We start from the raw sequence: 23,697 nt of genomic DNA, 5'->3' as shown, positions 1-23,697 counted from the left end.
TGGATAAATACAGGTCCGGTATGGTTGTCAAGGGAATCTTACACCGCTCTTCCTTCAAGCTGCCAAGTTCAGGTAACGATCATGAGTGGGTAGCCATCATGCTCCCTTCTCTCCACAATAGACGGCAGAGGATCAATAATATTGAAATATGGTGAATGTGGAGATCGGGTGACATGCGACATTGCATGATTTTGGAATTCCAGCTTGCTTTGCAATTCCCTGCTTCTGGAGCTCCCTAGCTTCCTTCGAGTTGTTTTTATGCTGACAGAATTCGCGAGTGGGACATTCAATTCTTCAGTGTCTTTCTTTTGCAGCCGTAACCCTCTTTTCTTTATTTTATTTTATTTGTTACAGTCTCCTTTGGTGACCATTGATCACCATCACTCAAAAGACACTTTCATTCTCGTTGTGACTTAGCGCATGTTGTTTTTCCGCTTTCCTTGAATGCGTAATAAGTATTCGATTTGGTGCCTCTTGAAACACCGAATATTTTGACTAGCTTGCTTCCAATGGTTCTAAGCACTATGGGACTTAACATCTGAGATCATCAGTCCCCTAGACTTAGAACCACTTAAACCTAACTAACCTAAGGACATCAGACACATCCACGCCCGAGGCAGGATTCGAACCTGTGACCGTAGCAGCAGCGCGGTTGCGGGCTGAAGCGCCTAGAACCACTCGGCCACAAAGGCCGGCGGCTGCCTTGGTCACTGAAACCCACATCATTCGAATTCACTTAGCTCCGACATCATGCACTCACAAACATATAACACTGTTCTGACCGCGATTGACGCTTTCAACATATTGAGAGCCAGCGTGACTAGCAGCTGCATTTCTGTTCAAACATCCATTTCTCGCGGTGTTTACAAATTTTTGTCCAACTTCTGTATACTCACAAGGCACCGACGTAGCTGGAATAAACAATCTTTTCAGATCAAACTGGATTTCCACAAGTTTAAGAAATCACTGCATCTAGTGAGACAATCGTCGCGGGTCCTGAGTCGTGACTTCCTTGGAGCAAGATTGCTTAAGGGCACTCGACTCTTTTTGAAAAACATAACAGCTCTTTTGATCTCATCAGCAGTTTTGTGTTGCATGTCGCACAACGAGGTTTAATGAATGTGAAAAACCATAGAACATGTGAAATGTTCAAAAGTATGTCAGCTAATTTCACGTTTGAAGCATTGTCCGCTATTTTGGCGGTGATTTTAAACCTGAAGTTATATTTGGTGGCGACAGTCTTTACCCAGTTTAACAAATTTTTTGCAGTGTGTCTATCTTCACATTGGAAGCATTCTAGAAGATACAACTGTAACTGAGTCTTCTCATCTATAAAATGTGCCGTTAGTACATAAAAACTAACGTTCTCCCCCTATCGTTGACTTTGCAGCAATCAAATTATTTTTAATTTTACCAGTTTGATAACTGTTTCGAGTTTGTAGATTATAATTTTGGCATAATATATTTGTGAACTTTTTTAAATGTTCCGTCTCTAATGTCATATTTTTGTGAGATCGGCTTTATAACATGGACAAATTTGATTATAGGTTGTTGCAAACGAAAATTGGCCACAGGTGAGAATGTCACAAAATAAAATAAATCAGGATGTGATCGAGAACCAAATGACAGTGACAAATTGGCAACAGGTTGAGACCCACTTTGACTTCCTGGTAGAACTTCGTCTGAAGTGGAAGCAGAAAACCATGAGGATCGGTTAAAAACACGATTACTAGAATTTCTGGAGAGTAAAAATTGGTTAATTGAGATCTTGATCAGCTATCTCACACCGAGCCAGAGTTACTGTTTGATGATGCGTACTTAAGGCGCGTCTTCAGGACCTATATCGAGTGAGAATAACAGGATGTTATGTGCTGGCAGTAATGGTATTTTCCTTTTTTTATCCAGTTTGGTGTAATGATATCATATGTCGAGATACATTATACTGAAAAACTGAAATACTATTAAGATGCACTGTTTTAAATTCTAGAAAGTCAGAGTGTGAACAAGTATACACACAGTGTGCTCTATATTAGATATAAGCAGTGATATACATGTAAAATTTAATACTGCAATATAGATGCCATTATTATTATAATGAACACTATCTGTGATGAAATGAACTCAAATGGAGACTGCTGGACAAGAAAGAATCCAGTGCAACTGCGAGTTGAATCAGTGAACAAGCATATAGTGCCGCAAGCTGTATCAGTGATTAGCTAAGAGCGCAAAGAGCAGGGGTGTAAAAAAGGAAACTAGTTTTTCGACTTATCTGGCAGCTTCAAAGACATTTAAATCAAAACTTCTTGATATATTTGTGCTTTTTTATGAGTTGAACATACTTCTCAAGCACAGTGAGACGCACCCAATGTTACATGTGTGTTGAGGGATGTGAGAACAAATAGACACAAATTTATGTGCTGCTAGAGATTGGGATGGATTTACAATAGGTGCGGTAGAGGAAAGGTGAGTGGCTACACTGAAGAGCCAAAGAAACTGGTACACCTGCCTAATATAGTGTAGAGCCTGCGTAAGAACCCAGAAGTACCGCAGTACGAAGTGTCATGGACTCGAGTAATCTCTGAAGTAGTGCTGGAGTGAATTGACACCATGAATCCTGCAGGGCTGTCCATAAATCTGTACCAGTACGAGGGGGTGGAGATCTCTTCTGAGCAGCACGTTGCAAGGCATCCCAGATACGCTCAATAATGTTCATGTCTGGGGACTTTGCTGGCCAGCGGAAGTGTTTAAACTCAGAAGAGTGTTCCTGAAACCACTCTGTAGCAATTCTGGACTTGTGAGGTGTCGCATTTTCCTGCTGGAATTGCCCAAGTCCGTCGGAATGGATGCAATGGACTGAATGGATGCAGGTGATCAGACAAGATGCTTACATCGTATCTAGACGTATCAGGGGTCCCATATCACTCCAACTGCACACGCCCCACACCGTTACATAGCCTTCACCAACTTGAACCGTCCTCTGCTGACATGCAGGGTCCATATATTCAGGAGGTTGGCTCCATACCCCTATATGTCCATCCGCTCGGTACAATTTGAAACGAAACTCGTCCGACCAGGCAACATGTTTCCAGTCATCAACAGTCCAATGTCGGTGTTGACGGGCCCAGGCGAGGTGTAAACTTTGTGTCTTGCAGTCATCAAGGGTACACGAATGAGCCTTCGGCTCCGAAAGCCCATATCGATGATGTTTCGTAGAATGGTTCGCACTCTGACACTTGTTGAAGGCCCAGCATTGAAATCTGCGTCAATTTGCGGAAGGGCTCCACTTCTGTCCAGTTGAACGATACTGTTCAGTCGTCATTGGTCCCGTTCTTGCAGGGTCTTTTTCCGACAGCAACTATGTCGGAGATTTGATGTTTTACCGGATTCCAATATTCACGGTACACTTCTGAAATTATCGTACGGGAAAATCCCCATCTCATCGCTACCTCGGAGACGCTGTGACCCATCGCTCTTGCGCCGACTATAACACCACGTTCAAACTCACTTAAATTTTGAAAAACCTGCCATTGTAGCAGCAGTAACCGGTGGAACAACTGCGCCAGACACTTGTTGCCTTATATAGTCGTTGCCGGCCGCAGCGCCGTATTCTGCCTGTTTACATATCTCTCTGTATTTGAATAAGCATGCCTGTACTAGTTTATTTGGTTCCTTAGTGTAGGTCTGCTTCACGCTGAGTCAGGATCTATAGGCGAGCAGCGAGTGGAGTGACTGGTCACGATTCCTGTAAGTCAGTTTCTTGCAACTCCTTCGCTCGCATGTGAGCTTCCATGTGCTTCCCACTCCACCGAGCTAGTTTCTTATAGTGAAGTGCTGAACTGGTCAGAACAATTGTTCCTTGCAAGCTGTTCTTTTCAAATCAAGAGCGGCAATAAAGGGGAGAAAGTGTTTGCTATGCTTATTCTGTGATCTTACTTCACATTCTATTCTTTTGATGGCTGATAAAAGTCCCTTACAGGAGTAAGGTATGTAGACACATTCATATGCATTGTCCATAGTGTATCTTTCTGCAGTCTGGAAGATGTTTCTCACTATAATGGTCTATGCTATAGTTACTAATTCAGCATGTTGTGTGGGAGGTTGTTGCTAGAGTCATGCCCAGAAACTTCATTCCATTCACTGCCGTTCCTGGAGCGACATTTTGGATCTGAAGACCTACCTCTCGTTTCCTCCGAGTTACTGACTGCTTATTCCATAGTGGGATCTAGCTCTTTGAATCAAGTTCAGGAGCGGATAGCCATCTCTGTCCGTGAAAGGTGAGGCACAATGGGGGAATAAAATACTTAGGTGGCTCACTTTTCAAGAGTAGTCGATGGAAGCAAGAAATTCGCCCTTGTTAAAGGGGTTTAAGCCTTGTTCCACCGTAGACAAGAACTAGTTCACACTCATTTGCTTACAGAACTAGTAATCCTATGCAACACTTGTATTCTGTGAAACCATAGTATGTCGCTCTGAGAGATTTAGATGTAGATGAAGAGAATTTTGCCTATGAGCAGCTCGACGTGTTTGCTTTTCTAAGTGATCCATTTAAGGTTGTTTCTTATGGTCATTTGCAATGTTTCAATACATTTATTTACTAGTTGTAATGTTTGATTATCTGATATTCAGATTTGCAGATCATATTCCTATCCCCTCTCTCTTACGACAGTATGCACACTGAAGCACATCTTAACTGACTTAGAGTGAGTAGCTCTGGACACCGCTCAACGAACCAATTGCACCCTTTCAGCTCAGCAGGCCAATCGAAGCCCATGCCAGTGGCCTCTGGTTACCACAGAGACAGAATACTCCTCCAGGCCATCAAACACTGTCCTGCTTCGATGGGGTCGAGCTCCGTCTTGCATGAACCACACTTTGGCAGAGAAAGGGGTGAAATATGCGGACACAAAGGTCTTTTAGTCATTTATCAAATAGCGTTAAAAGTCTGACACATAGCCAATCAGCATTTAAAAACAAATTAAAAGAATTTCTGAATGACAACTCCTTCTTCTCAACAGATGAATTTTTAGATATGAAGTAGTAATTGTAAAAAATTAATTATATTGTGTAAAGAAACCTTACGTTAAACTGAGTCATTCCACATCATTACGAAATGTAGTACTCATGATCTATGGAACAAGTATTAATGTAATATGTCATATCCCTGTCTCACCTTCATCTACATTCTCTTTCGTTTCCATAATGTTGCCTTCAAGTTCATCTCCCTTGTACAGCCCCTCTATATACTCCTTCCACCTTTGAGCTTTCCTTGCTTTGCTTAGTACCGGTTTTCCATTTGAACTCTTTGATTTTCATACAGCTGCTCCTCTTTCCTTCAAACACCTCTTTAATTTTCCTTTAGGCGGCATCTATCTTTCCCCTTTTTATATATGCTTCTATAGCCTTGCATTTGTCTTCTAACCATTCCTGTTCAACCATTTTGCACTTTAGGTCAGTTTCATTTTTTAAATGTCAGTAGTCCCTTTTGCCTGCTTTTTGCGCAACATTTTCTCTTTTCATCAATTAAACTCAATATCTTTTGTGATGTCTAAGGATTTCTACTAGGGAATATCTTTTTACTTATTTGATCGTCTGCTGTCATAACTATTTCATGTCTCAAATCTACGCATTCTGCTTCTATTGTATTCCTTTCCCCTGTTGTGGTCAATCGTTGCCGAATGCTCCCTCTGAAACTCTCAATTACGTCTTGTTTTTTAACTTTTCCATGAGCTATCTTCTTACTTTCCCATCTTTTAGCAGTTCCTTCAGATTTGATCTACAATTCATAACCAATAAATTGCGATCAGAGTCCACATCCGTTGTTGGAAATGTCATACAGTTTAAAATCTGGTTCTGAAATCTCTGTATTACCATTCTGTAATCGATCTGAAAACTCCGAGGTCTCCAGTTCTCTTCCACACATGCAACCATCTTCCATTATTGTTAAAACAAGTATGCTCTGTGCAAAATTTTACCAGGCAGCTTCCTCTTTTATTCGTTTCTCACAGTCCATATTCAGCTTCCGTCTCCAATTTATTCCTACTATCGCAATCCAGACCCTAATCATAACTAAATTTTCATCTCCCTTAACCATCTGACTATTTTTTATCTTATTATAAATTTCCTGAATCCATTTTCCTCAATCCATTTCATAAAAACGTAAAAATCCGGGCCCTAGTAATGACAGTTGCCTGAATTAAATTGAACCGCGTTTGCTACCGCTAGCACCTCCATAGAATGCAAGGCCTAAGATTACTGAACTGCGACTGTGAGGAAATTCAGGACGTCGATGAAAAATACCTTGTTTGCGCTAGACACAGAAAGGAATTAGAATGGCTATTTATGGAGCAGTTTGAAATAAATAAAGAACTTCCCTTGAATGTCTTGACTCTCTTGGCGTTAGTGAACATAAACATTTATAAATAAGTCGTGGACATTTCGTTTTTTTTGTTTAACTAACTGACTAACTAACTAACTCACTGTCGACGAACCACTAAATTCTTGTCTTCGTTTTCAATCTCCTTTAAAAATCCACTGGAAACCCCAAATAAGTGATTTATTTGATGTTTTCCTTCGGTTAAGGAGATCAATGTCTATAGTTCATTTTTCAAGCAGCCAAGTTACGTATTTGATTTACTGCGTTTTCAAAATTTTCGTGAGAAAGGTAAACGTCTATATACATAACCCCCGCTACTGCTAAGGTTATTTCTGTCTTCAAATTATTATCACCTTCGGAATCATACTGAAGCAATAGTTCTCACGCTGTTATAGGATATTATCTTATAAATGATGATGATGAGTCCCAAACTCCTTTACAGAGCGTAGGGGAACGACGCGGGAGACCCGCGCCGCCGTACCAGGCAAGTTCCTAGTGGAGGTGGTTTGCCGTTGCCCTCCTCCGACCGTAATGGGGATGAATGATGATGATGAAGACGACACAACAACACCCAGTCATCTCGAGGCAGGAAAAATCCCTGACCCTGCCGGGAATAGAACCCGGGACCCCGTGCTCGGGAAGCGAGAATGCTACCGCGAGACCACGAGCTGCGGACTATCTTATAAATATGGAAGTCATTTTTGTAATCAAAGATGTAATTTTTGCTTGATCGTAACCGAGGAATCTCTTACAAAGTTTTCTATGTCGAAAGTCAACATTAGATCTGAGGTATGAGTAGCCAAATTAGTACTTGACAAGAAGCTTCTATAATTACTAGGATTATTTCGTCGCATAATTCATCAACAGCTGTTTGGTATCACCCCGTATGACCACAATGACAGCTCTAGAACTTCTTATTGTTTACATTCGGAGTTCGCCAATTGCTTGCGAAGGTGCAAAATATTTGATCAGGTGAACATTAGCAACTCAGGAACACATTTACAGAATAAAAATCCGCTTCAACTGCTAGCAATTTTCTTAATTTATTCTACCACCGGTTTCGAAGCTTGAAACTTCATCTTCAGGTGCCACCAAATAATTATGAAAACATGAATGTGTGGTGGTCGAGCCAGTTAGTCGCTGGGGTTGCTGGTCCTACGTTCCCATATGTTTGACGCCGATGTAATCCCCAGTGACTGACTGGCAGGACCGCCGCACATTCATGTTTTCATAATTATTTGGTGGCACCTGAAGATGAAGTTTTAAACTTCAAAACCGGTCGTGGAATAGATCTAGAAAAATGAAGCGAATTTTTATTCTGTCAACACTTGCCAAAATCTTCCACTGGTACATTAATTCTCTTTTGCTTGTTTTTGTCACGTGTGGATTTCTCACTTTCTCCATGATATTTACCGGAAGTGTCGGCTTAAATGTCAGTTTTTAAAATAATAAAGTTTGTAATGACATTACTCACTCTACGTAAACCATACATTTTCGTCTCTCTCGTTTCCCTTGTGCTATTCCCATTTCGTAAGTCTACAAAAGGACAAGTCCCCATTTTGAGGCTTCTGTAGTTAATACTTTATTATGTATCTGTATTTCCGTCTTGTTACTACTACTTCATTTGCCCTAAGATGTGGGAAAAAACATGTACGGCATACGTCTGCGAATAGTGTGAACTTATATACATGCACTTTAATATTTTAACAGTTGACTTATTGTGTTTGTGAGGTAGAAAGAAAGAAACATCGCCACCCGTGCCTTCGCGGATGTGAGAGACCAACAAAAAAATTAAATATTTCCTGTTGGGTGTTTTGGACCAACTGCCTGTTATCCCTTGCATAGAATAGTATGTTTTCTCTTAAATGCTGTGTCTTCGATGTTCGGCAATGCATGTGCGGGATTGTCGTTCTTTGTCTATTCACGTAACTTTGTGTTTAGATATTACACGGCGTGAACGTCAAGTTTATCTTTAAGAATCTGTATCACAGCCTTAAATGTGTTGCCCACTATTAGTTAAAAATAATGCTTCTGCCGTGACCAGGATTCGAACCTGGGTTCTTGCGGCCACAACGCAATGTCCTAACCACTAGACTATCACGGCTGGCGAGCGGCGAGGCTCAGTAACAGGAACACCCGTGGTCGACTGTGCAGGCATAATCGCTGACGTGTCTGTGACGTCATTGAGTTGTGTGCAGGCAGCACAATGCCGACAGTAAAGTGAGTGAGCGATGGTTGACCTAGAGGCGTAGTTTGTTGTGTGTTTTATGTGCGTGCCTCTTTTTCCAGGTCGGAAAAAGGCAATTGGCAAAGAACATTTCACATCCTACACGTTCATGCATAATAAAACAATGTAGGTAAGGTTACCAGATACTCCGTTGCACGTATTCTTCCGTTTTTTCGCCCAAATTTTCTTCCTCCGTTTGGTTTTAGGCGGAGTGAATAATTCTACGTTTTTGTTTTGAAGACTATTACTGATTACAATTTATGGAATAAATATAATCTTAATGTCGTTAACTTCTTGAAAAATGACGTTTTTGTAGCTGTTATAGTTTCTTTGGTATGATGAACATCATGAACTTTGGCTTCCAGACCGAAGCAACAACAACGAAACTAATTTAAACTACTTTCTCCACCGCCTGTAGTCTGAATCAGATGTGGTTCGGAGCGTCTTCTTCTTTCGCTACTTTTCGTTAGAAAATTAATTTCAAGTTAAAAATATTTGAGAATGAAGGACATTCGTCAAAGTTCCTTCGCGAAAGAAGTTTAAATTTCGAGGCAAACATAAGCAAATATATCTCATGAAGTGAGAACATGCCTTCTAACGGGTTAAGCCAGGACCAGACGAAAAGCAGGCGTTTTTTACTTTGTACTTTGCACAATACAAGGGATATCTCAGTAAAGAAAAGTGTAATTCTGGAAGTTCAAATAAACTATCGAGTTCCTTTTCAACTTAAACTGTAACTTCAAAGAAGAGCATGATAAAAGCACGGTGTGTGAACTTAGTCAAGCACTGAAGTATAACCTGTAACTCGAATGTTGACTGCGGAAACAACATTGTGTCCCACATTTCTACTGTGTCTGCAATTATTGCTAGCAAACTTTCACGTGGACGCATTAACGTGGAAAAGATTGTGAAGAAGGTTCTTGCACCTGGAAGTGTTAATGACTACGTGTCTATTTTAAAATGTCCAGAAAAGCTTTGTCAACCAAAGCATCAAACGAATGCAATCGGAAGGTGTTTCCAGGCTGCATCTGGTACTTCATTGAAACTTTTGAGAAAATATCTATTGCAGTTACCTATACGTCACTCCAAAAATTAAAAAAACAACATTTCGATTTGATTTATGTGTCTTCTTACCGTGCAAGAAAAATACATTTCATACGGATGCTGAGAAATAAAAACCCTAACCCAATGGGAGGTAATTTTTGCACGTAACAGAGTTAAGTTTGCTATTGATACATTAGATACTGATGTTGAAAATGTAGTCTTAAAGACGTTCAATCACTTCCCTGTATCAGCCAAAAAAGAAAAGAACGAAAATCATTATTTGAATTCGTGGATTTGGATTAGATTAGATTACATTACATGTACTCTTCATTCCTGTTGATTCATAGTGAGGAGATCCTTTGGTGTGTGAAACAAGTCAAAAACAACATAGAATTAAACAGCCAATCTGTTGCACATAAACGGTAGATACGTTTATCTAGGTTTCGACACCCACTAGGGGGTGCCTAAATCAGAAAGAACTGTTGCTAAATCCTATAAAAATAATACAAAGAAAGTAACGTACTAGAAAAAAAACCACATTAACCAAGATGATAATTTTCATGACGCACAAGGTTACTTACGTAAAAGTCCATTTGCTAAACAGCAATAGCATTTGGAGCAACTACGCTCAAGTCAAAAGTAAAATAAAATGTTCCAACCTTTGCCTCGTGTGTCCAGCTGGGAACATCAGACTAATCGGTCCCGTAGCTTACATTGCTGACACGAAAACAATACGAGTTGCGCCGCCTATCAGACGCAGATAGTAACATGTACCCATTTGAAACATTATAACAGAAATACGTGAAAAAAAGACAGTTAATTTGAAAAACAAAATATAAAGAGAGCTTATTGTCTTTTTGAAAATACATAGTACCCAAGCACATTAAGTGTAATAGTGCCATCTGTTAGGCTTTACAGAAATTACTATTACGTAAAGGACAGAATCACATAGATTTGTTTTTTTTTTTTTTTTTACTAACAGCTGTGCAATCCAGAAAGTATTTGCATGAAGGTAACTTCAGCAGCACATATCTATGAGGTTAGAAGAAAATAATGTTTCGAAACCAGAAGCAGGGAAAATATAGTAAAAATTAAAGGAATCAAAATTCCGCGAGCAGGGGATTGACACCATTGAAAAAATTTTTGTTGCGTAGTTGTAACTGTTCATTGAGAATGAGGCCATCGTTCTTAGAAATACGCTTGAAAATCTCTAGCTCTTCTAGTACATCGAGTCTGTAACATTTCTTTTTTCTGTGTAAAATGGAAATGTCTTCAACACGTTTCGGTTTGCGTCCGGAAATTAATAGATATCAGCAAAAGTGGAAAAAAAGGAAAAAAATTTCAGATAAGCTAGAGTTTGATTGAAAGCAAATTGTAATACTTGCGTACATACACTATGTGATCAGAAGTATCCGGACCCCCCCCCCCCCCCAAAAGCATACGTTTTTCATATTAGGTGCACTGTGCTGCCGCCTACTGCCAGGTACTCCATATCAGCGACTTCAGTAGTCATTAGACATCGTGAGAGAGCAGAATCGGGCGCTCAGCGGAACTCACGGACTTCGAAATTGGTCAGGTGACTGGGTGTCACTTGTGTCATATGTCTGTACACGAGATTTTCACACTCCTAAACATCCCTAGGTCCACTGCTTCCGATGTGATAGCGAAATGGAAACTTGAAGGGACACGTACAGCACAAAAGCGTACAGGCTGACGTCGTCTGTTAACTGACAGAGACCGCCGACAGTTGAAGAGGGTCTTAATGTGTAATAGGCACACATCTATCCAGACCATCACAGGAATTCCAAACTGAATCAGAATCCACTGAAAGTACTAAGGCAGTTAGACGGGAGGTGAGAAAACTTCGATTTGATGGTCGAGCGGCGCCGGTAAATGCCAAACGACGCCTCGCTTGATGTAAGGAGCGTAAACATTCGACGATCGAACGGTGGAAAAACGTTGTGTGGAGTGACGAATCACGGTACACAATGTGGCGATCCGATGGCAGGGTGTGGGAATGGCGAATGCCCGTGAACGTCATCTGCCAGCGTGTGTAGTGACAACAGTTAGATTCGGAGGCGGTGGGGTTATGGCGTGGTAGTGTTTTTCATGGAGGGGGCTTGCACCCCTTGTTGTTTTGCGTGGGACTATCACAGCACAGGCCTACATTAATGTCTTAAGCATCGTCTTGCTTCCCACTGTTGGAGAGCAATTCGGGGATGGCTATTGCATATTTCAACACGATCGAGCACCTTTTCATAATGCACGGCCTGTGGCGGAGTGGTTACACGACAATAACATCCCTGTAATGGACTGGCCTGCACAGAGTCCTGACATGAATCATATAGAACACCTTTGGCATGTTTCGGAACGCCGACTTCGTACCAGGTCTCACCGACCGACATCGATACCTCTCCTTAGTGCCACACTTCGTGAAGAATGGGCTGCCATTCCCCAAGAAACCTTCCACCACCTGAATTAACGGATGCCTGCGAGAGTGGAAGCTGTCATCAAGGCTAAGCGTGGGCCAACACCATACTGAATTCCAGCCTTGCCGACAGAGGGTGCCATGAATTTGTAAGTCATTTTCAGCCAGGCGTCCGGATACGTTTGATCACATAGTGTATTATGTACATTCAGCTTTATTTTAATAATGTGCAAAATTATAGTATATGTGGAAACCACACCAGTGAAATCTTACATGTCATTTCTGAGGAATAGCTAGTGATTTTCGTCTGAGAGAGTGACTTCCATCTAGCTCTGATCAGCGATTTTTCGATGGTGATGAGAGCTATGACAAAATAACCACTCGCGTCCGTTCTGAGGGCGCAGGAGCGAAGGGCATGGACAGATGAGCTTGCTCCGCTCGGTGTGACTCGAGTTGGTGGTTGTTCTTCGTGGTCTTCCTCGTCCTCATCCTGACAGGCATACAGCTAAGCATCGCAGACATACATCATCGTCAACATGAACGAAATCCTCAGAGGCACAACAACGGAGTAGAAGTTCCCACCGTCAGTCTGGCGGGACTGAATTAATTACTTCTCGGAACTTTGGTGGCTGTTCCGCGTTTTCTCTTTACGTATCACCAGCATTGTCTGAAGCAGTTATAATGAGTATTAGGGCTGACGTTTTCCCAGGCCTTATCAATCATTGTTGTCAAAACTGCTATGTTCCACTTCTCACCTTTATCAGTGCTATCCAGCACAACTGAAGCAATTTCTCTTCGGTAGAGAGCATTAAACTTTTGTATTACGCCCTGGTCTAATGTTTGCAATCTTCATGTCGTGTTGGATGAGAAGAAAATTAAATTTGCATGGTCTAATGGTGGTGGGTTGTTATGTACGGCACAGTTGTCCAAAAACAGCAAAATTTTGCGTTTCTCCTTTTTCACATTACTATTAACCGTGGTCCGCTATTCATAAAGCAATTCTTTTGTCATCCATGATTTTATGTTTGAGCGAAAAGTTATGTGAAGCGATTTCATTCACTTGAAACAACGTCATTTCGCAGATTTTATAATTATGACTGTATTCAGCTTCTGAGATCTGTCCATGTTACAAGATAGAATGACAGTTATTCTGTAGTTGTTCAGTTTTCCTCCATGCTATTTTTCGTCCGACCAGGAAGGCATTTATTTTAAAAAAGCCCGATTTCGTCTGTGTCGAATACGTTGCGTGCGTACATTTTTTTCGTTCAATACAAAAATGAAATGAAATGATCGTATGGCATAATTGCCCGGGAGACCCCAACTGGACTTGTACGGCCGTCTAATGCAAGTCTTATTTCACAAAAGAGCCAAGGAAACTGGTATACCTGTCTAATATTGTGTAGAGCCTCCGCGAGCACGCAGAAGTGCCGCAACACGACGTAGCATGGACTCGACTAATGTCTGAACTGGTGCCATGAATCCTCCAGGGTTGTCCACAAATTCCTAAGAGTACGAGGGGGTGGATATCTCTTCTGAACAGCACGTTGCAAGGCGTCCCAGATATGCTCACTAATGTTCATGTCTGGGGAGTTTTGTGACCAGCGGAAGTGTTTAAACTCAGCAAAGTGTTCCTGGAGCCACTGTGCTGCAATTCTGGACGTGCAGGTGTCGGATATTGCCCAAGTCCGTCGAAATTCACAATCGACATGAAGGGATGCAGGTGATCACACAGGATTCTTACGCACGTGTCACCTGTCAGAGCCGTATCACTCCAACTGCGTACGCCTCGCACCATTACAGAACCTCCACCACCATGAACAGTCACGTGCTGACAAGCAGGGTCCATGGATTCATGAGGTTGTCTCCATACCTGTACACGTCCATCTGCTCGATATAATTTGAAACGACACTCGTCCAACCAGGCAACATGTTTCCAATCAACAGTCCAGTGTCGGTGTTGGCGATTCTCTTCAGTCGTCTTGGTCCCGTTATTGGAAGATCTTTTTCCGGTCGCAGTGATGTTGGAGATTGATGTTTTACCGGATTCCTGATATTCATGGCACACTCGTGAAATGGTCGTAAGGGATAATCCCCACTTCATCACTACGGAGATGCTGTGTTCCATCGCTCGTGCGCCGTCTATAACACCACGTTCAATCTCACTTAAATCTTGATAACCTGCCATTGTAGTAACCGATCTAACAACTGCGCCAGACAGTTGTTATCTTATATAGGTGTTACCGACTGCAGCGCCGTATTCTGCCTGTTTACGTATCTCTGTATTTGAATACGCATGACTGTACCAGTTTCTTTGACGGTTCAGTGTATATTCGATGTTAATAAATCTGTCTTCCTCAGAAATGCATTTCTTGCCGTTGCTAGTATACATTTTACATCCTCTCTACTTTGGCCGTCATCAGTTATTTTACTGCCGAAATAGAAAAAAATAATCTACTACTTTTAGTGTCTCATTTCCTAATCTAATTACCTCAGCATCGCCTGTCAGAATTACAGTATCATCGGCAAACCTCAAAGTTTTTATTTCTTCTCCCTGAACTTTCATCCTTTCTCCAAATTTCTCTTTGGTTTCATTTACTGCTTATTCACTGTACAGATTGAATAATGTCGGGGATAGGCTTCAACACTGTGTCACTCCCTTCTCAACTACTACTCCCCTTTCATGTTCCTTGACTCGTATAACTGCTGTCTGGTTTCTGCACAAGTTGTAAATAACTTTTCACTCCCTGTGTTTCGCTCCTGATACCTTCAGAATTTCAAAGAGCGTATTCCCATCAACATTGTCAAAAAGCCGGCCGTGGTGGCCGAGCGGTTCTAGGCGCTTCAGTCTGGAACCGCGCGACCGCTACGGTCGCAGGTTCGAATCCTGCCTCGGGGATGAATGTGTGTAATGTCCTTAGGTTACTTAGGTTTAAGTAGTTCTAAGTTCTAGGGGACTGACGGCCTCAGATCTTAAGTCCCATAGTGCTCAGAGCCATTTGAACCATTATCAAAAGCTTTCTCTGAACCTACAAATGCTATAAACGTAGATTTGCCTTTCCTTATCATACCTTCTAGGAGACGTCATGGGGTTAGTATTAGAGTCGCCGCAGGATATGCTGGCCGACGTGTAGTGACCAATTTTCGCCCAAGGTGCTAGGCGAGTTCATTCGTTTGTTGGAAAGGAGAGGCCGACAAGTGTTGCCACTTTTCGGCCGGTCGGCGATGACATAAACGAGGCGCACTCCATGCACTCTTTCTCAAAAGATTTTACAGAAACCTATAGCTTTATACAATAAGTTCACAATGATGTGTCCATCATTTCGTTGGTGGTCATAGTTATTGTAATAACTACGTGAAAGTAAGACATTGCGTGAAATTCGGAAATGTTTGCAATGAAAAATAGAGGTCGCTATGACTTTCGTCCAAAGTGCTAGGCGAGTTCATTCGTTTGTTCGAAAGGAGAGGCCGATGCATATTACATAATATGTTGCTGTGTATGAATTTTTCATTAGACTTGGGTAGAAGTGTCTATGTGTCACTAATCTCGAGAAAACCGATCTGACGTAGAACAGTCAGTTGCGATCGCGCCCCTCTATCGATAAAGCTAGAGTGAAATATTCACAACATTCCTCAAATTTCATAAACGGTTTCAGATATCGAAATGAGATTTCAACAAATGATACCAGGCAAAGACGAAAGTATTTCGCCATATCATTATTATGCAAAACTTCATTATCTACCGTGTTATTCCACTAACTAGTTTTTTTCGATGAAAGAATTTTCAAGGGTCGTCGATAGGTGGCGAAATGAGAAATTCCATGGGTTTTGGAACAAAATTAGTGAAGATAGTCTTTTGACCGAGGATATGCTTTTTCACAAGCTGGTAACCTCATAAACTTCCTCATCTCTGTTATTATTAATAATATTATTATTATTGTCGTTATTATCGTTATTAGTGACAATAGAAGCACTAATAAGAGTACTGCGAGTATTAACTTTATTAGTTCTTAGTCAGTATTATTTACTCACTTTGTCTCTATACAGTGTGCCCCAGAAATGTTGCGACAAATTTCGAGGGGCTGTAGAGTGTATCTTGAAGAACAAATCAACGGTAGGAATCCGTGCCCAGAAACGTCATCCGACGACGCTACAGAGCGTCGAAGCTGCGGGGCGCGGCACCTGCCACTAGACCACCCCTTCGGTAGCAAATGTGACTTTGTATGCCGACTGACTGTAGGCCGAACGTGTCGCAATGTTGTTTGTTATTCAGTATTCAGTAATCGCGACTGATTGCCACGATCGCCAGTGGAGAAGATGGAGCTATCTGCTGCTTAGAAAGGCCTTGTCTCCTATGATTGCGATACTTCGTTGCCTCCGTGGATGACGGTTTCAGACCGGGTTTCCATCTGCAGTTTATTTTTCCCCTGAAACTCTCAAAAATCTCCAATGTTTCTCAGTATACAGGAGAAAAATAAACTGCATATGGAAACCCAAGTCCAAAAGCGTCAACCACCAAGACAAGAAAGCCTCATATTCATAAGAGGCAGGTCTCTCTAAGCAGCTAGTAGTTCCATCTTCTCCACTGGCGATCGAGGCAGTCAGTGGCGATCATTAAATAATTAAGAACATAGCGAGAGACGTTCCGCCTATGGTCCGTCAGCGTACAAAGACACGTTTCCTGTCGAAGGGGTGGCCTAGTGGCAGGGGCCAAGACCTACAACTTCGACTCTCTTCAGCGTTGTTGTATGACCTTTTTAGATACTAGTTCCTATCCTCAGTTTGTTCCTCAAGACACCCTCTACAATCTCTCGAAGTTTGTTGCAATATTTCTGGGACACCCTACTGACACTCAAATCATTTTAATAGTATTTGTCATATTAAAATTGTTATTTCTTGGGTAACTATGATGTAAAAAAGGTACTACAAGGTGAAAAGTAATTAAACCGACAAACTCTGGGAGATTGTAGGGGACATCAAAACAAATATTTTTCCCTAACGTCATGTTTTCCGGTAGAGAAAGATTTCTCTGGCGACAAATTAATTAAACCAACAAAAAAGTCCAGAGGGGCATATCTGTGGATCGAGCAGGCCATGGTACAGGACCACCTCCGTCAATCCACGTTTCTGGGAACCGTCGGTCCAGGAATTGACGCACACGACGACTGAAATGTGCCGGCGCCCCGTCATGTTGGAACCACATGCGTTGTCTTGTAGGGAGCGGGACGTTTTCCAACAATTCTGGCAATGCTCTGGCTAGAAAATTGTAATAGTTCCTGGCATTTAATGGCCTAGGTAGCAGATACGGCCCAGTTAAACAGTCCCCAACAACACTGACCCACACATTAACGAATAACCGCACTTGATGAGCGCTAGTAACTGAGGCATGTGGGTTATCCTCACTCCAAACATGCGAATTGTGCATGTTGAAGACTCCATCACGACCGAACGTTGCTTCATCGGTAAACAACACAGAGGATGGAAATGTAGGATGCATTTTACAGTGTCCCAGGTACCACTGTGAAAACTGTGCGCTGGGTGGATAATCAACTGGTTCCAGGTTGTGGACACGCTGTAAGTGAAATGGACGTAACAGTTGCTCTCGAAGGACTGTTCTTACATTCGTCTGATTCGTCCCCATGTTATGTGCATTTGCACGAGTGCTGATTGAAGGATCCCGCTCCACATGCTGCAAGACAGCTTCCTCAAATTGCAACGTTCTTGCCGTGCGACGGCGTCCCTGTCCACGTAATCTGCTAAATGACCCGGTCTCACGCAGACGTTGGTACACAGCAGCAAAGGTCGCATGATGCGGGATACTGTGATTAGGATATTGTTGTTGATAAACCCGCTGTGCAGCTCGCCCGTTGTGGTGCGCTACGTAGTACGCACCAAGCATGTCAGTGTACTCACCCCAGGTGTATCGCTCCATTAGTAAACAGAGACAATGCACTACTACACTGGTGGACAGCAGTTGCCTACAACTGAAGATCGTAATACGGCCTCTAACAACTAAAGAGCGTAATACGGCCTCCACCGGTTTAAATACTCCTCATAGGAAAATGACATTATGGAATAATATTTGTTTTGATGTCCCCTACAACCTCCCAGAGTTTGTCGGTTTAAATACTTTTCACTCTGTATATGCGTGAAACCCTGGTCCGATGTAAGAGAGGGTTTGATGGCCGTAATCAGATCTGGTTAAATAAATGAAAAATATTTCTGACAACAGTGAGTTAAATAAATAAAAAATATTTCTGACTACAGTGAATCGATGATACTTGTGTGTGAGCAGTAAGGTGACCTGACGGAAGGATCTGTGGACAGGAGCGGCTGCAGCAGCTGTCGCTTCGCCTGCACCGGTCGGCGTCGGCCGTGGAGTTGGCGTCGGTGCTGGCCGCGCACGACCCGGCCGCCTTCTGTGACAAGGACATGTTGCGCTGGTTCCGCAGGCAAGCGCACGCCGCCAGGTCGCCGGAAGCCATGGTGAGCGCCTCACTCCCCTGCTGCGCAGCTGACGCCAAGTGACTGGCAGGGGTGCTGCACACTACATGTCATTACCGCACGCACTCCAACGTCTGTCCTGTCTGCTCCCTAGAAACAGTATGGATCCTGTCAGGATGAGCAAATGAAACGGTGGGGATGCGCAGCAGCAAGTAGCACAGAGCAGTGAACCACGTGAACATGCGAGCCGAACCAGTTTCGCAGGTACTTATTTCGCGTTCAGGATTCACTTTTTTGGTGTTTTTCTTGAATAACTCTAAAACTGCGGCGTCTAGCGAAAATGATTCCCAGTACAAAATGAAACTACATCAAATTTTCTAGAAAGAAGGCGACATAAATTTTTTGTCTAGGACTAAGTTTTCGTGTTGCAGGGAATGGAAAAATCGCATTGGTTTAAAATAGTGCTTTAATGATGCAAAATTGATATTTATGTTTACATAAACTAGGTTAAGAAGAAATATAAAATGAGCATACCACATCTATTAAAGTAGAACTGTATTAAGGGATACATTGTGTTCTGGTCTGTATTACTTTAGAAGGCGTGGGAGGGGGGGGGGGCTAAAAGCAAATAATGAGTTTTTGTGCCATATCTAAGTGCCGTAGATGTGCAGTAAGAGATTGATTGTGTTCTGGGCTGTAACATGATGGAAAGGGAGAGGGTCGGGGGAAAGGTAGGGGGCATGGAGATTGTCATGTCTTCCTTTGCACGTTGTGAGGTTCTTTAGTGGATACAGGAGTGAGGAACAGATGCTGTTCATGAACTGAGAACTCAGATATTAATTTATTATACATCTAATATCAAATAGTAAAAATAAGACATACATTTTTGCTGAAGTACCAGTGTCAGCTGCAAACAGTAAATTCTTTCTTTCTTTCTTTTGGCCTTTGTCCCGCGCCAACGCGGGGTCGGCTGTGTCATTACGGATTTGGCAGTGTTAGTTGCAAAGGGTGGCCAGATGCCCTTCGTGATGCCACCCCAAACCCCGCCGGGACATAAGTACTGTACCCCAGCTGTGTGCATCTAGTGTAAGCCATGAAATAGCGCGAACGTCTGTAAATGTCTGCGAGTCGTGGAACTGAGGCGGAACGTGGGGACCAGCTCGGTATTCACCAAGCGGGATGAGGAAAACCGCCTAAAAACCACATCCAGCTGGCCAGCTTACTGGCCCTCGTCGTTAGTCTGCCGGGCGGATCTGATGCAGGTCCGGCGCGCCTACCCGAGTCCAGGAAGCAGTGCATTAGCGCTCTTGACTATCCTGACAGGTAGTTGCTAACAATAAATCTGAATGTAAAAATATACAGAGACAAAAGATTAATAAATCTGTCGCTTTTCAATAAAATGTCTATTCAGAAGACGTTGAGCCCTGCTCACTATGGAAGTTTGTAAACGCTATTCAACTTACAAACACACAAAATAGGCTCAGAACATGAATGTTTGAACTTTATACCCGCCGCTGAATTTCCGGAGATGGAATGCTTGCAACTAATTGGCAGCAGCTTGATCGTTCGTGGCAGCGCCCTCATGCCGCGATGGCGGTTGGAGGAAATGTGGCAGCGTCCTGGCGGCGCGCGTATGTGAAAGTGCGGTCGACCAGATAGGGGCCGATACCGCACCCCTTCCCACCCAACTTTGGTGGTACGGGGGGAAGCCTATGCCGTAGTTCGTGATGAGGCTGGTTGCTTGCCTGGGGGACATTGCGTCTTGTGAGCGCCAGGGAAACTGCGCTGGAAAACCAGGCGCAGAACATCCTACGGCCCAGTTAGGAGCATGGAGGGTGCTGCAGAGGGTGCCGGGGACTAGCCGACGATGACGGCGTGGATGTCCATGGGAGAGGTGACCTGCGACGTTGGCGGCGACGTCTCAGGTGGGCAGACGTAGACTTCCATCGGCAAGACGGCCGGGGAAGGAGACACCCGCTTGGTAAGCTGCACAGGAGGCTGTGTTGCGGCGGATGGAAGTGGCAGCGTCACGGCGGCTAGACGTCGTGCAGTGAAGACATCTGAACAGTTTGATCTACGGCACGATCACTGTCACGGAGCCGTAGATGATTTTGGTGGCGCTGACGCGTGCCTTCGCTGCCGCGAATACTATAATGCGCTCTGCCAGCCGAACTGAGAACGACGCCGGATACCCTTAAATATGGCTTGTTGTACACTCGATATTGAATTCTGATGTTCGGGTGAAACTTCGTGTTGAAGTCTGAAGCTGGAGCAGAGCGGTAAGAACGAAGCAAATGCAGCAAGGTCCGACGGCGTCGCCCACACAAGCTTTCTGCCGGCGAAATGTGAGGAGCAGTCAAAATATGATATGAACTCAGAAACATCAGTAAGACAACTTCACTTGAATGTGAAGCTCGAAATTCTGACTTTTGCGTCTTGAACGTTCGAAGGAAACGTTCGGCCTCGCCGTTAGACTATGGCCAGAATGGCCTTGTCCTGACATACTGTAGTTCATTGTGTTTGCAAAATTGTGCAAATTCATTAGAACGAAAAAAAGAGGTCCATTGTCAGGAACAAACTGTTTGTGGCAAGCCATCGAGAAAAAATACAGAAGCGAGTAGCCTTGATGGTGCTGGCGGCATTCGCCAAATGTATTGGGATAACAATAGGGTATTTGCTGTAGACATCGACAATAATCAACCAATGTGTTAGCCAAAAGGGACCAGCAAAGTCTATACGGAGGCGTTGCCATGGAGTATCAGAATGTGGCCAGGAGCGTCCTGATAGTCTGCTGAAGTGCGACATTGTGCCGCCACACTTTCTATTTTCTTATGTAAACCAAGCCACGCACAATGTTGGTGTTTAGGAATCCTGAATACTCGGTTTGCTAGACAAACAATCAAACAACTCATATTAATGAGTTTTATTACAACAAGACAAGTACAAATACTTAACTTTGTCTGAGAATTCTTGTAGTCCTTTATTCATGATCTTCCACAACTGCAATTACATAGATGTGTTGCAAGCAAAGGGCGATATACAAAATAATTAATCTTCTTCAGGATAGACAAACACAAGGAAAACTTCTGCTCCTAGCGACCGCTTCTAACAAAAGTCTGTCACCTGAACTGCAGTGACTGCTGATCTCTGACTGAGCTACGTAGAGACTGATAATGAAGAGGCTACGACACATCGACTAACGAAGTGGCTAACGTTGAAGCTGCTGTCTAAGTGTGCTGCCACCAGTTGGGCACGGCGCTTATGTCGTCTTCACCTAGGGGCCGCTGCTGTCACGTTGTCGTCCTGGAAGGAGATGGGTCAGCATACGATTGGCGACTTCTTCTCACAACCTTCTCTCCTCTGTCGTCCCCGACTGGCGCGCCGGCGCTAACTTTACGCCGTAACAGTTGGCACGCCAGCTCCTTAGTGCGACCTGTTCCCCTATGACCTCTATACAGAAAACTTAACAGCTGCTGTTGCAACAAGGAGAATATTAACACTCTTGTTTGTTTTTTAGGCGTGTGAAGCAGAAGCACATCAATCAGAAGAGATAAACTGCTGCAGTGCACAAAATATCTTCTTACTATGGGATAGAGAATACATTTCTGAGACCGCAGCCAGCCTTGGTGAATGTAACTTTTTAGGAATCGTAGTGATTGGTCATCCTCCATGGCTTGTGCGATCCAACGTGAATCAATTGGAAAATAATACAGTGCTTGCGAATCAGAACAATCAACATGTGAACAAGAAGCTTCCTGTGCGTCGAATGCTGCATTTGTGTCGACAGGTAAACGAGGCAGTATGTTGGCCTTTGCGTGTTGTAGACTTTCGTACTGGAAATTTGACAATAATAGCGTCCAATGTTTAAGCTTGTGCACTCTGCAGTCGGGAACTTGTTTCAATAGATGAAACAGTGCAGTCAAAGGCTTATGGTCTGTGACCAGGAAAAATTTTCTGCCATACAGGTAATGAAACTTGGTGACACCATGTATAGTATAGCCAGGGGTTCCTTCTCCAGCTGATTATAATTAATCTGAGCACTATTCAAAGTTTTGAAAGCAAACATGATGGGATGTTCTATTTTGCCAAGAGCCGTGGGCGAATCATCAGTGAAAGCACAAGTGGTTTGAGCAGGTAGGTCATAGTGCATAAGGCAGTGTTGACAAATCAGTGAATTTTTCAGTCTCTAAAAAGCTTGATCACTGTCTTTTGTCCAATGGAACGGAACATTTTTACGTCTAAGCCGGTTCAGAGGCTCGGCAATTTGCACCGCATTAGGAAAGAACTTTACGTAACAAGTCAATTATCTAAGAACAGCTTGCAGTTCATGTAAAATCTTTAGAGATGGCAGTTGCTGAATTGCCTGCAAGGACTAGAGCCATTGGCGTCTATGATCTGTCCTAAGTATTCAGTCGTTTTGTTGAGAAAAAGAACATTTCTACGGATTATGTTCAAATGTATGTGAAATCTTATGGGACTTCACTGCTAAGGTCATCAGTCCTTAAGCTTACACACTACTTAACCTAAATTATTCTAAGGACAAACACATACACCCATGCCCGAGGGAGGACTCGAACCTCCACCGGGACCAGCCGCACAGTACATGACTGCAGCGCCTTAGATCTGCATATTTCATTTGAGGCCCACCTCAGTTAAAACTTGAAAAAGACAGTCAATATTTTGGAGGTGTTAGTCCAGAGACGATTATGTCGTCAAGGTAATTAAAACAAGAAAGCACCCTCTGCCAGACACTTAAATGTGATTTGCAGAGTATCCATGTATATGTAGATGTAGATCTTGGACGTTATTCATTCGAGAAATTTTTGAAACAACACAGATGCAGAAGCGCTTCTGAAAGGTAGGCATTGATATTCAAACAAGACAACATGACTATTCACGGCAAAAATTTTCTTTGTCTCTTCGTCCAATGTAATCAAAAATAGGGTTCTGCAAGATCAATTTTTTAGAATAGCTGTTCTCCCGCTAGGCGATCCAAAATTTCCTCTTTACCTAGGAGTGAGAAGGAATCAATGACTGTTGGTAAATTTAATGTGTACTTGAAATCTGCAGAAAGATGAATCTTCCTATTTGGTTTACAAGTGATGACTAAGGATGACGCCCACTAACTTGCTGAAACAGGTTTTAAGAGAGCAACGGATTCCAGTCTCTGAATTTCACAGTAGT

General features: G+C 42.9%; 1 protein-coding gene and 1 non-coding gene across 2 annotated transcripts in view; one reads left to right on the top strand and one right to left on the bottom strand.

The window, feature by feature from the left end:
* Positions 1 to 23,697, top strand: part of LOC124775846 — a 127,456-nt gene that overhangs the window by 44,478 nt on the left and 59,281 nt on the right. Inside the window, exon 2 of the mRNA XM_047250681.1 lies at positions 18,397 to 18,555. Coding sequence (XP_047106637.1) covers positions 18,397 to 18,555 — 159 coding nt within the window. The remainder of the gene's footprint in view (positions 1 to 18,396; positions 18,556 to 23,697) is intronic.
* On the bottom strand, positions 8,406 to 8,477 carry Trnah-gug. The gene has a single exon. It is a non-coding gene; the product is annotated as a tRNA-His (tRNA).

Source organism: Schistocerca piceifrons, chromosome 2 (genome assembly GCF_021461385.2).
Source record: "Schistocerca piceifrons isolate TAMUIC-IGC-003096 chromosome 2, iqSchPice1.1, whole genome shotgun sequence".
In the NCBI taxonomy this organism is placed as follows: Eukaryota; Metazoa; Arthropoda; class Insecta; order Orthoptera; family Acrididae; genus Schistocerca; species Schistocerca piceifrons.
This window is presented reverse-complemented; position numbering and strand designations above follow the sequence as displayed.